Source organism: Azolla caroliniana, unplaced genomic scaffold (genome assembly GCF_043228905.1).
Source record: "Azolla caroliniana isolate FFs.n. ecotype wild unplaced genomic scaffold, voAzoCaro1.0.p SCAF_15, whole genome shotgun sequence".
Taxonomy (NCBI): Eukaryota; Viridiplantae; Streptophyta; class Polypodiopsida; order Salviniales; family Salviniaceae; genus Azolla; species Azolla caroliniana.
In genome coordinates, this window is record NW_028230450.1 from 14,238,750 (window position 1) to 14,251,006 (window position 12,257).

Below are 12,257 nucleotides of genomic sequence, written 5' to 3' on the forward strand. Positions count from 1 at the left end.
TTGTCCTCTGTCGCTTCTCCTGAGCATCCTTGCGTCTGGTCTTGACAATCTCATGTAGGAGAGTAGAGGCTCTTGTTAATTTAGCTAAAAGTTTGTCCGATGCTGATAAGCCATTGACGGGTAATGACCATTGGTTGGATAGTTGGTCCTTCACGTCTATAAGTGTGTAAATAGTGTGTGGGATGTGAGTCTGGAATGGGCCCCATTTTCGGTGCAATTGAAAATGACCAGCTATCGGGTAATGGTCAGAGAAAGTCATGCCTGGAGTTATGCGACACCACCCTCCCTTCGCTTCTAAAGCCTCCCCCACATAAATGCGGTCAATGCGAGATAGGGTGGGTCCACTATTCCGCCCGTCTGATCGGGAGAATAGGAGAGAGTCACTTTTACGTTGGAAGTTGGCAGAATGCCAGATGTCTCGCAGGTTAAGGTGGACACATAGCTTCTCCCATTGTTTGCGTTCCCTTCCTTGTAGGACTATGGGGTTGTTGTTGGAACTATCATGAATGGATTCGATCATATTAAAATCCCCTCCAATGCACCACTCTTCCGCACCCACTACTTGTAGGCGGATGCGGTCCCAGAATGTTGCTCTTTCTGTTCTGTTGTTTGGAGCATAAACATTCATGAAGTTCCATCGTTGCCCTTGGATGGTCAGCGTGCAAAAATGTGCCCAACCAGGTATAAGTGATTCTTGGTGTATTAATCCCTGGGCTAGATATTCCCGAATCAAAGTGCAAATACCACCATGATTTCCATCCTCCCCAATTGCTGGCTCCCAAATCGTTCGCCATGATCCTGGTAGAAGGTCTCCGACTTCCTTTAACTGTGTGCTATCGAGGTGGTGTTCCTGCAACATGATGATGTCAACACCACTCCCTAGTAAATGTTCTTCAAGATCCCTTCTCAGTTTCCATCTATTTTGTTGGTCTAGTCTACTTCTGAGTCCTTGCACGTTCCATGTTATAATCTTCATACTCATGGAATGGGGTGGGAGGTTGCCAGTTGTGCCTGGTGCTTTGTACAACAGGTCGTGAGTGGGGAGCACTCACCATTTACACATCCAGACATTTCTAGGGATGGAATAGTGGTCCACATCCATGAGTGGAGTTTGTGGGCTATCTTGTGGGCTTCAATCGCCCCTTCATGCTTCTCATAGAAATAGACAAAGCTTGGAGTTAGTTGGGTGTTTATGATAGTCCGCAGGTGGATGTGGCAAAGATGGGGGTCCTCTTCATCCATGGTGCACCAGAATTCAGTGTTATGCCAATGTTGCTTTAGTTCATTCATGAGCTCTTCATCTCTTATTTGTGCTACAAAGCACGCTGCTTGGTTACATAACATATCTTTAATCTTGGATTTCGACCAATCTTCCTGAGTCGAAAGCAAGAGTGGAAAGGAGATTGAGGTCGTCGGAACTCCGTTATTGTGCACCACTGATACATGTACCCTTATTTTTTCCACTGCCTTGGGCCCTATACCTAGCCATTTCAAGGCATTTTGTGGGTGTGGTTCAAGCTCTTCGCTAGAGGAAGCACACTCATTTGTGTCCGAGACGACTATGATTTGAGGCGTGACATTCACACTTCTGCCTTGGGTTGCTTCTTCTGCATTGGGTGTCGTTCCACTCAAGCTCCTTATTAGGGTCTTTACATGACTTATTCATCTGCATTTCCCTGTTTTGTAAGCTTTAACGAGAACTTTCTCTTGGGTGCTTGGTGCCACCTTAGGTCGTTCCTTTGGGCTTACGAAAGAACTAGGGGAATGCTCATCTATGGGGGGGAGCTCTTGTAGTAGATCAAAGCGATTGGGGCTCATAGGCGATGGAGGATTTTGTGCCGGTGATGTTTTCCGAAGGACATGGGTTTTTCCCACCACTCGCCATTCCATCACAGCCTTGTCGGGTCGTGGTGGGGGAGGCTTTTGATGTCTTATGGTATCCTGACCTTCCAAGGTCTCCTTTGTAGGATCTTTAATACGTCTTGTGGGGCAATTCTTTTTTAAATGACCAAGTTTTTTGCATGCAAAAAATTGCCCCGGTGCGCCAATCACTTCTATGCGTTGTTCAATTCGCATTCCGTTTTTCCGGGAATGAGGATCTTGGAGGGAAGTTTATTGATGTCCTGCACCAAGAGGCGGATAGAGGGAGGGCTTAGGTGCTTCTTTAGTTTGTTTGCTAGCGTTAATTCCTCATCCAACATCATCCCAAAGGAGTTGCCAATAGTAGGAAGTAGCATGTTGTATTCTAAGGATAGTCCAGGAAACAACATTATTACCTTTTTCATGGAGTCGTCCTGTTGTGCGGCTTTCTCTGGGTTAAAACCATGTGTCCATTTACGCATGAACAACCATGTATTACGGACCTGGCATGGGGAAAGTGCTATGAGGTTCGTTGCAGACTCCGTGTCTTCTAGTATGATTTGATAGAAGCCTTTACCAAGCGGTTGGACTTCTTTTATACCACGGAGTTGTGAATGAAATTGAGCTTGCAACATATCTCGCAACAACCCTCTGTTTGGTCGTGATCCCATCACTCGGCATATGACCGCAATTCGCTCAAGGCGCTCTATCTCTTTCTCAAGTAGAAGCATCTCTTCGTTGTTGAAAAAAATCTCAACAGGACCCCCGTTATCAGAGATGTTTTGTCCGTTATCGATCGAGGGGCTTGTTGGTGCAATGTGTTCGACAGTGGCGATGTTTGAAGGTGCCATCTTTTTTTTCCTTTTTTCCTTTTTTTTTTTTTTTGCAGGGGTTTCACTCCTCGAAGGTTGGGTTCACTCCTCGAACAGTGTGTGGGGGGGGGGCCTCTAACTACACTCCTCGAAGGTTGGGTTCACTCCTCGAACAGTGTGTGGGGGGGGGGGGCTCTAACTACACTCCTCGAAGGTTGGGTTCACTCCTCGAACAGTGTGTGTGTGTGGGGGGGGAAGGGGGGGTTCACTCCTCAAAACCTGCTCCTCCTCGAACAGTGGGGGAGGTGTGAGAGGAAAACCCTAAAGGATGGCCTCCTCACGAAACTGAGGAGGGTGATGCAGCAACGGCGGGGAGGAGAGGCGCTCCGGCTCCAGCTCCTGCTCCTGCGTTTGTGATCCTTTTGTGTCACAAAGAGGCATCTCTCGGCCCCTGCTCTGGCTCCGGCTCCGGCTCCTGCTCCGCTGCTTACAGGCGCAAGTCAGCCCTCCTGCGCCGCTGCTCTGCTGTGCCGGGCAGGTCTCCTGGTGAGACGCCCACACCGCAAACCTCCGCCGGGGGTTGGCGCGCCGCTCTGCTACACCCGCTCTGATGCACCCGCTCTGCTTCGGGAATCTCTATTACATCCCACAACATATACTCTATAAAAATGTTTCATTTTTTGTCACATAAATCTTCGACCTTTCTGGGGATGATGATAGAATCCCTAATGTTTTTACCAACTCCCTTCAATTATTCCCATTTTACTTCATAAATGCAATTAATCAAAGATTTTGACATCCCACGGCAAAGTTTCACAATGGAGACAATTATAGCTTTGTATTTACAAAATAGTTATTTTAAGAAATATCAATAATTTAAAAAATATGTCACCTCAATTGAAATGGGGAAAACATGTCACAAAAGAAAACAAGCTACTTTAAGTAAAGAACAACACCTAGCCTAAATCCTTTTGAAACAAGAACAAGTCTTTGCCACATACATATAGGAGACGCATATAGGTAAGCATTCCCGTCTTCTAAAATATATTCGGAAGGCCAGTTCATGCGTACACACATATTTAAGATCAAGACAATAACAGATTTTAGTCCAAGGTCCTTGTTTGTGCATGATAATGTCATCATGAGTTTTAAAACCACTCCATAACTTGTGCTCCAATAATGAGCATAAATGTATCCCTAATTAATTAAATGTCGCTCATGAACAACCTTATGATTAGAAACTATCTTGAAGGCTATGGTTTAGACATAAAGCTATGCTTTTTTATGTTTGTCATCAAAAGCTAGATATGGTGTGACACCTACCTAATAAAATGGAATTGACAATATATACATCCTAAATGACAGTTGGTGGATCAATCCGTTATGAATCATATCTCTTCAATGCAAAAAAGTTTCTTCTCGAGCCTATATCTACTTCTCAAGGAATTCAATGACTAATTGTTAGACTAGGAAAACCTCCAACTAGGCTAGTTTCATATATTCAATGTACCGTTGTTATGTACACACACACACAGACACACACACACATAAGTAACTCTTAGGCTTCTTTCAATGTAGACAATCTGAAAGTATATTTGTACAATATTATAAGACCGCATAGGAGACATCTAGAAAATTACTTTCTTTGAAGAGACCCTATTTGGTATGTTCTAGCTTTCCTTGGTTAGTGAATGCAATATTTTTAAGTTAAATATGGACATAGGTATCATAGATGATATTATTCCAAAATTCTCTCTAATGATATTACAACCATACTAAAAACGCTGGTCTAAGCAATCTCATAAAACTTGAAACTTCTCAAATAACAATGATAAGAATGAGTATTGTACTTTGATAGTGGCACTTGGCCTTTATGTAAAAAACTTTCCATCACGTTTTTCAACTTTAGATACCCTTTAGTTTACATTAAGCTTTAAAATGTCACATACTTACATTAGAACCTTGCTTTTATTTAAAAAAGTTAGCAAATGTAAAGTTTTATTGCATTGTACAAAAACATATGCAATGGGCTTCACATGATAATAAGACAATCAGATGTTGTCAATTTTCCCTTCCTTTATACTCAATTGTATCAAATGTATCAAATGTATCAAAAACACTTTCCATGGATTTTGAAAGGATAAATAAGATAAGGAGATATCCTTGTGTTCAATTACGTTACTCTTTATTCTACAACAAGACCATTAACATATAAACAAATGACACACTGAGTGCATTAAACAAAAATGATTAGTTGTGACATAGGCAGACAAAAATATTATTAAAGTGTAAATCAAAAACCGATTTAATAAAGAATAGAGATTTAGTATCAAAAACATGTAAATGAATATAAATTTAGTAACAAAAACATCTGAATGAAATACTTACGGGTATTATATATGTATTACAATAACATGGTAGATTTGTATATTGTGCTTTTTTGCATGATATGTTAGTGTAACATCCTTTAAAAAAGAAAATAAAAAGAAGGCTTACCAACAAGTTCTCGATTGCGTGGTATAATGTTTGTCAAAGGGAAGAGAAAGCAAGGAACTTAGAAGTTATTTTATCAATACTTTGTACATTTTGCATTAGTATGGAGACGCAAAAAGTATACAAAAAGGCATGGATGTTCGCAGGTTTATGGTTTTTGTGTGGAGCTTAGGGTAGATATAAACATACCAAAAGACAAGGAATACAATAAAATGAAGGTAGATCTAACACAAGATTAGGATGTTTTTATTAAGTTACCTCTCTAATAGTTAATAAAAAACAAAAGAATTACAAGTGTGAACTAATACTACGACTAATTAAAATAATAATAATAATGATGATTATGTTGGTAAAAATCTAGGACATCTACATAATTCAATCATGTTATTCATTTATTTGTCAACCTACTATATATAAATGTTTTTTATAGAAATTATTTAGCATAATATTGACTCTCGAGTCTTGACTCTTGACATGTATAGAATCACTACAATTGTCAAGATGAGACTCCACCTATTTTTCACCACAAGAGTAAGAAATATTCATCATGTTTAATTACCCCAAACAAAATGATTTTCAATTAAAAAAAAACGTGAAAAATAGAAGTTAATATATAGTCTTGATGAGAGTAGAGATAGACATTAACACGATGAGTCAGTAATATATATATATATATATAGCCAACCTAGAACCTAAAGCTCAAGAGTCAAGAGAAAACTGACAATGAATTTGTGGAGGAAGTTCAAGGAGCATAAGAAGGTGAGAAGCTCAAACAAAATCTATTGCTTATATGTACATTCCCATTTTGTTAATCTTGCAAATATAACTTATACAACGTAAGAAAACAATATGGTCCAAGAAGGTTTGACAATGAGTAACCAAACTTTTTCTATCCATACCAAAAGTGTTTGCACACTCAGAAGATGCCAAAGAATTGAAGAGTAATGTATGATGTAGGTGGGATGTCCACATATTCAACACATTGCCAAAGAGAAATCATAAAGTGTGGACGTGCAAAAGGGAGGTATATAGATGGCATCCAAATAGTTCAGCCATTGCACTATTTATGTGTGGGCGACTGACTACTAACATTCAATGTAGCCAATAGATGGCCTATAGTAGTGTCGGCAAATTGGTCTAAGAGTCTATGAGGATTGGAGACATATATCTCTCACATACACACACACACAATCCCTATATATAGCTACATAGATTGTTAACACAATAAACGTGATCACCCACACTTATACTAATAATACCAATATCACCCACCAAACCACCTAGTGTCTCCCATTTTCATACCGGAATAGAGATCTACTAGACATCTACATTCACTATTTAGTATATACACTAGGTCACATGAGCATGATGACCTCCTCCTCTACTTCATGCCTCCTCCTCCGCTCGGGATGCCCCCGCATTGCCATATCCATTTTTGCGCTTATCCTTTGCGTCAATTTCGCATTCGTGGTCCCTTCCATGGCTGCCCCTTACCTCGCCCACGAGAAGCTCATACAAGCCATATGCAACCACACCACGTATCCATCGGTGTGCGTGGAGGAGCTCTCCTCGTTCGATTTTGTTGCGAATCCCATCCCTAAGCCAATGGATCTCGTGGCCTACATGCTCCAAGCGGCTGGGACGCAGTGCGACCAAGGCACTGAATTGGCCCACAATAGCACCCACGAAGGGAGCGCGGCGACCCCATTGGTCGACCAATGTGCGGGTGTGTGCGTGGAGGTTCTCGAGGACGCAAGGGAGCAGCTCCGCTACGCGGGGGACCGCCTGGCCGCGATGGACTCGGCCACGGTGGCCGACCTCGAGAAGCTTAAAGAGAAGCTCATTGATGTGAAGGTGTGGTTGAGCTCCGCGCTTAGCTTCCAAATCTCGTGCGTGGACAACTTTGAGTTCGCGCCGGGCTTTGTGCAAGAACGCCTCCAAGCCGAGCAATCCTACCTAGGCAAAGTCATCGGGGACTCGATATGCCTCATTGGGGTTCTGTCCCAGGTCGGGAACAACTTGGAGAAGTGGCTCGGCCCGCTCCCGCAAGAGCCACCTTTCATCGGACACCCGGGCAGCGGGGGGAGGCGGAGACGGAGGCTCCTGTGGGATCGGCCCAATTTGCTTACGGCTGCGGAGCTCGGACTCCGAGAAGGAGACGAGTTCCCCGCATGGGTCTCGGCGGGCGACCGCCGGCTCCTCCAATCCTCCACTTCATCCATCTCAGCGAACATTGTGGTGGCCAAGGATGGGAGTGGACAATTCACAACCATCACGGCCGCGCTCAATGGGATGCCGTCCTCATACTCAGGCCGCTTCGTGATCTACATCAAGGCCGGGGTGTACAACGAGGTCTTCAACGTGTCGTCGAGCAAGAAGAAGGTGACGTTCATCGGGGACGGGATCGGGGTCACTATCATCACTGGGAACCGCAATGTGGCGAGCGGGAACTACAACACGTACCGCACCTCGACCGTGGGTATGGACCGATCCCATCCATTTCTTCCTTTTTTTGTGTGCTTAGATGAATTAAGCTGCCATAGCATGATGACTAGAAATGGTTGGGGCTGAATTCATGTGTAGGTATCGCGGGCGCCGAGTTCTATGCTCGGGACATCACGTTCCGGAACACGGCAGGGCCGTCCGGGCACCAAGCCGTGGCCTTGCGGGCTGGGGCGGACTTCCTAGTCTTCTACCGGTGCAGTTTCGAGGGGTACCAAGACACATTGTACGCACTCTCGAGCAGGCAGTTCTACCGCGAGTGCCGCATCTACGGGACGGTCGACTTCATCTTCGGAAACGCGATCGCCGTGTTCCAGAACTGTGTGCTCCTCGCGCGCCTCCCGCTCCAAGGCCAGCAGAACACTTACACGGCCCAAGGCCGGACGCTCTCCTCGGACATATCGGGCTATGTGTTCCAGGGGTGCACTGTCACGGCCGACTCGTCCCTCCAGAATGCCCCTTACAAAGTGTCCACGTACCTCGGCCGCCCGTGGAAGGCCTACTCGCGCGTTGTGTTCATGCAGTCGGAGCTCCAAGGTCTCGTCGACCCCGCGGGATGGCTTCCGTGGAATGCCAGTAATCCCTTCACCGACACATTGTACTATGGAGAGTATGCCAACACGGGGGGCGGCGCCACCACATCGGGCCGCGTGAAATGGAAGGGTGTCCATCCTGCCTTGACCAGGTCCGAGGCGACCGATTTCACAGTTGCCGATTTCATCGCCGGCGACACGTGGCTTGATGCCTACGGTGTTCCGTATAAGGTGGGCCTATAGAGAGTGACAATATGTCATCCATTTCTTTGGTGTGTGTGGCAATACAAGGTGCCCATTCCATCCCCTATAAGGGCATAAATAAGCAACACTTCGTTGTTATTATTTGATTGCATCGGGTTGGGTCTCCAGAGTGGGACATTATGTATCTCTTTAATCCCGGTCTTTGAAAAAATGTGAATTGGGTCCAAGACAAATACAATGTATTTTCGCATCCCTCTTTATTTGTCTATATTGTTGGGCATGTGCTTTATTTGTGTTAATGCTCTTGTTATGGTGGTGGCTTGGTTTCTATAGCCCCATAGTGTGTTCAATAAACGATATCCCAAGTGAATCCATTCTTCTTATTTTCGAGTTCACTATAATCTATGTACGTACTACTCATCGCATATTACACCTAACAGATGCCCACATCTGAGGTTTTCGAGGTAGATATCAAGTCTATTGACATCTTTTTTGTTTGTTGCTCAATTGGCTAGTAAGTTTATTTGCCGAAGGTCCCTTATATTGTTGGTTTATTTTGTGTTGAACTAATTTTGATTGGGACATAGACTTCAGTTGCATTGTTACTTTATTGCCTAATTTCATTGGGATATGTAAAGTGAGTCATGGCGAAGCTTCCATGTCATTGTTGTTCATTACTTTATTTCATTGGGACTGAAATGTATTGCCCTATAAATATGCGACCTAGAGGATCCTTGTCTATCCATGACATAGAATAGATTCAAAATACACCCATCACAACCTCCACCTCAGATCCAAATGAAAGACTATTATAAGTTACATTATCATGAAGAACTTTGTTGCGATTTAGTCTTGGGTCCACATTTTGGCTCCATCCATTTTAACGAGGAAAGCAAAGTCCCACCAACTTTTATGCATGTGCGGTAGTGTTTAAAATACCGAGTAATGGATTGCAGTGAGCACATTTAATGCATGTCATCGATATTCAACTAGTCACAAGAATTCTTTCACCTCAATAATGGAGAGGTAAGCAACTATGTTGTGTATAACACTTTTTTAAAGAGAAACATTGAAATCGAAAAAAGGACAGGAACCTTAACTAGTCACAAGAATTCTAAGGTAAGCAATTATGTTGTCTATAACATTTTTTCAAAGAGAAATGTTGAAATAAAAAAAATGACACGGAATCTTACCTAATTTACATAAATCCACATGCTCTACGACAATAGATGAAGTTATCATGGCTATATATTGTCTATAGGAATATTTCTGATGGTGAGTACATGAAGTTTTAAAAGCACAACGTATATTTCACGATATGCTGATTTTGTTCGTACCATGCTATGTACATTTGAAAGGTTAATCAATGACGTTTTGGGCTACTACTACAAGGCTCTAGAATAGCTAGATTATTATCGTCTAGTTAAACATGGCCCTTCATTATACTACATAAGTTTTCCAACTTGACATCCTTTTTATCTTCAACATATAATGTCATAAATTCAAAAGATTATGAATTATTCATGATGTTCAATAACATAATTTACACATGGAAACATATTTCAAAATTATGCTTGGCATCTTAATTTTGGATTTTAGTGTTTGTAATCAACTTTCACATGTTGAATTATGTATATTTGATGGCAAATCATGGCATGACCTTTCATAATTACAATGTGTAATAGTTCCTATTGTTTTCAAAAATTGATATATGAAGGAGTGGTTTACTCAGAGATTGACAACATTTTAGAAAAGAACAATGGTGTGCTCAATCTATATTTTAACTATAAATATACTAATTACATATAATTATCCCCAAAATCATGAATCATGATGAAGAAGAGAGTTGAACCACCAACTCTAGTTTGATCGTTGAACTTATTATATATGCGCCATGGCTTCTCATTCAAAGTAGCATTGTGGTGTTTATTTGCAGGTTTTAAATCGCTCTCATATTTTTCGATATATCACATAATCCAAGTTATTGATGCTTTTCAAATGCTCAAATGCAACATTGGATATGTTGGTAAAGAACTTGTTTGTATCACTAGAAAATGTTTCAAACTATTGACATTGAGATGTTGTTTATATATGTATTGCCAAGCTTCAGGTTTTATGAATTTCGGACAGAGAATATTTAGTTTGTCTTAATGTCAAAATAATAGACACATTGAACTTAATTAGATATCTTCGGAGACTATTTTGTATTGGAAGTTGGCATCTTAGATTATTTTAACCATTGAATGTTAACCTGATCAACAAAACCATGAGCACGAAATTTGGATGATGAGTCATGACCCTAAAGAAAAAATACAATTAAAATATCAAACTTACAAATTATGTTTTCAAATAGATGGTCACCAATTAAATGTTTGATAATATGATTTAGGGTATCATTTCAAGTGGATGTCTAATTCATATGTATTATGGCCCACATTTTTTAATACGTAGTTGAGACATTATTTCCTATAGTGATTCCCTTTTCCCTTTTCCTATAACAACAACTGGAATTATTGTCGGTGTGTTGAAATTCATCAATGGTCTGACAATCTTCATAAAAAGAAAAGTGGGACGATATTCTCTTTATGGAAACTTGAACATGTCTAGATCAGATTCCATAATCCACAAATTTGACCTTTTCATGAACATCTTATGAAATGAATAAGTAAGGGCAAGGCAATAATTCTTATTTCCTTATAATGACTAATCATACATTATTGTTCATATGAATGCAATTTTGTTTCATTATGAAAGATCACATGCATTCTTGTCCTTTCCATGTATTAAATTGACATTAGATCTCTCGCATTAGGAAAAAGGGAAAATTTAGATTTGTTAAGATACAACTTATCAAAACGACATAATATATTTTCCATTGTAAAGTCTTTAGTTGAGGAAGTCATATATGATCAATTGACCATGGTTAGACCCATCACCTTTTTCACTAGTTGATAAATTTGTTTCTTAGTCAATAATTTAATGATACACATAGGATTAATTATATCCCCAATTGTGTTGTTTCCTAATAATTACATGTCGATCACAACTAATAAATATTGAGATATGGTAATCATTAAGGTAATAAGTTACAACAATAACACATACTATACCTTTTTCATTAGACATTACCATCATGGACTACGTTAGCGTAGGGCAGAAATTCATATGAGGGAGGAGATATGTATAACTCTTAACGAGTCTCCTTGAATCTCTATCTTGATTCTTCGGCGGAAATCTATGTGTAAGGATATCCACCTTGAGTCTCAAATCAGATCCAACCTTGAAACAATTGAGTCATGTTGGTTGAAGAGTGAATGTTGATGTTGTAGAGAACTATTTGAAGTCAATTCACTTGTTGATAACACATCGTGTATCATATATATTGTAGAATTTGTTATTTATCCTTTGAGTTTCACCATCTATTTGTTTTTTTTTTTTCCAAAAAAAAACTCCTTCCATTAGTTATAAAATTTTACAAATGAGATGATCATGTACAAATCCCTGTAGGGACACGATAGTTCCATCTTATGTGGATGCCCATTAACTCAAGAAAGGGAGAGGACGACCATTGTTGGATGAAGGTTATTCATTGTCTTTCAACTCCATCGGAGCCGCCCTTGAGGCCATCATCTTGGCTCTTTAGAGTGGCTACAATTTCACTCCATATCTCTTGCAATAACCTTGTTGGATGTGCGGTTTAGTTGGAGAAGACCCGTCTACACCGTTGTTTCCATAGAATCCAAAGAGTTATTGGGCTGACCAATTCCAACACAACTTGAGATTTGTCATTAAGAGGAGTTGAGTGGACATTGCCGTTGGTGGAGAAAAAAACCTCTCGTGCTTTTATCACCAA

General features: G+C 41.0%; 1 protein-coding gene across 1 annotated transcript; it reads left to right on the plus strand.

The window, feature by feature from the left end:
• Nucleotides 1-6,233: 6,233 nt before the first annotated feature.
• Nucleotides 6,234-8,656, plus strand: LOC147854726 (pectinesterase-like). Its single transcript, XM_087331100.1, has 2 exons — nucleotides 6,234-7,644; nucleotides 7,749-8,656. Exons 1-2 carry the CDS (start codon nucleotides 6,525-6,527, stop codon nucleotides 8,441-8,443), a joined length of 1,815 nt encoding a protein of 604 aa, XP_087187226.1. The 5' UTR covers nucleotides 6,234-6,524; the 3' UTR covers nucleotides 8,444-8,656.
• Nucleotides 8,657-12,257: the final 3,601 nt, after the last annotated feature.

Coding starts and splice junctions, on each gene's coding strand:
- LOC147854726 (XM_087331100.1), top strand. CDS start 6,525: ATGAGCATGATGACCTCCTCCTCTACTTCATGCCTCCTCCTCCGCTCG. Junction 7,645..7,748: donor GTACCGCACCTCGACCGTGG/GTATGGACCGAT, acceptor ATTCATGTGTAG/GTATCGCGGGCGCCGAGTTC.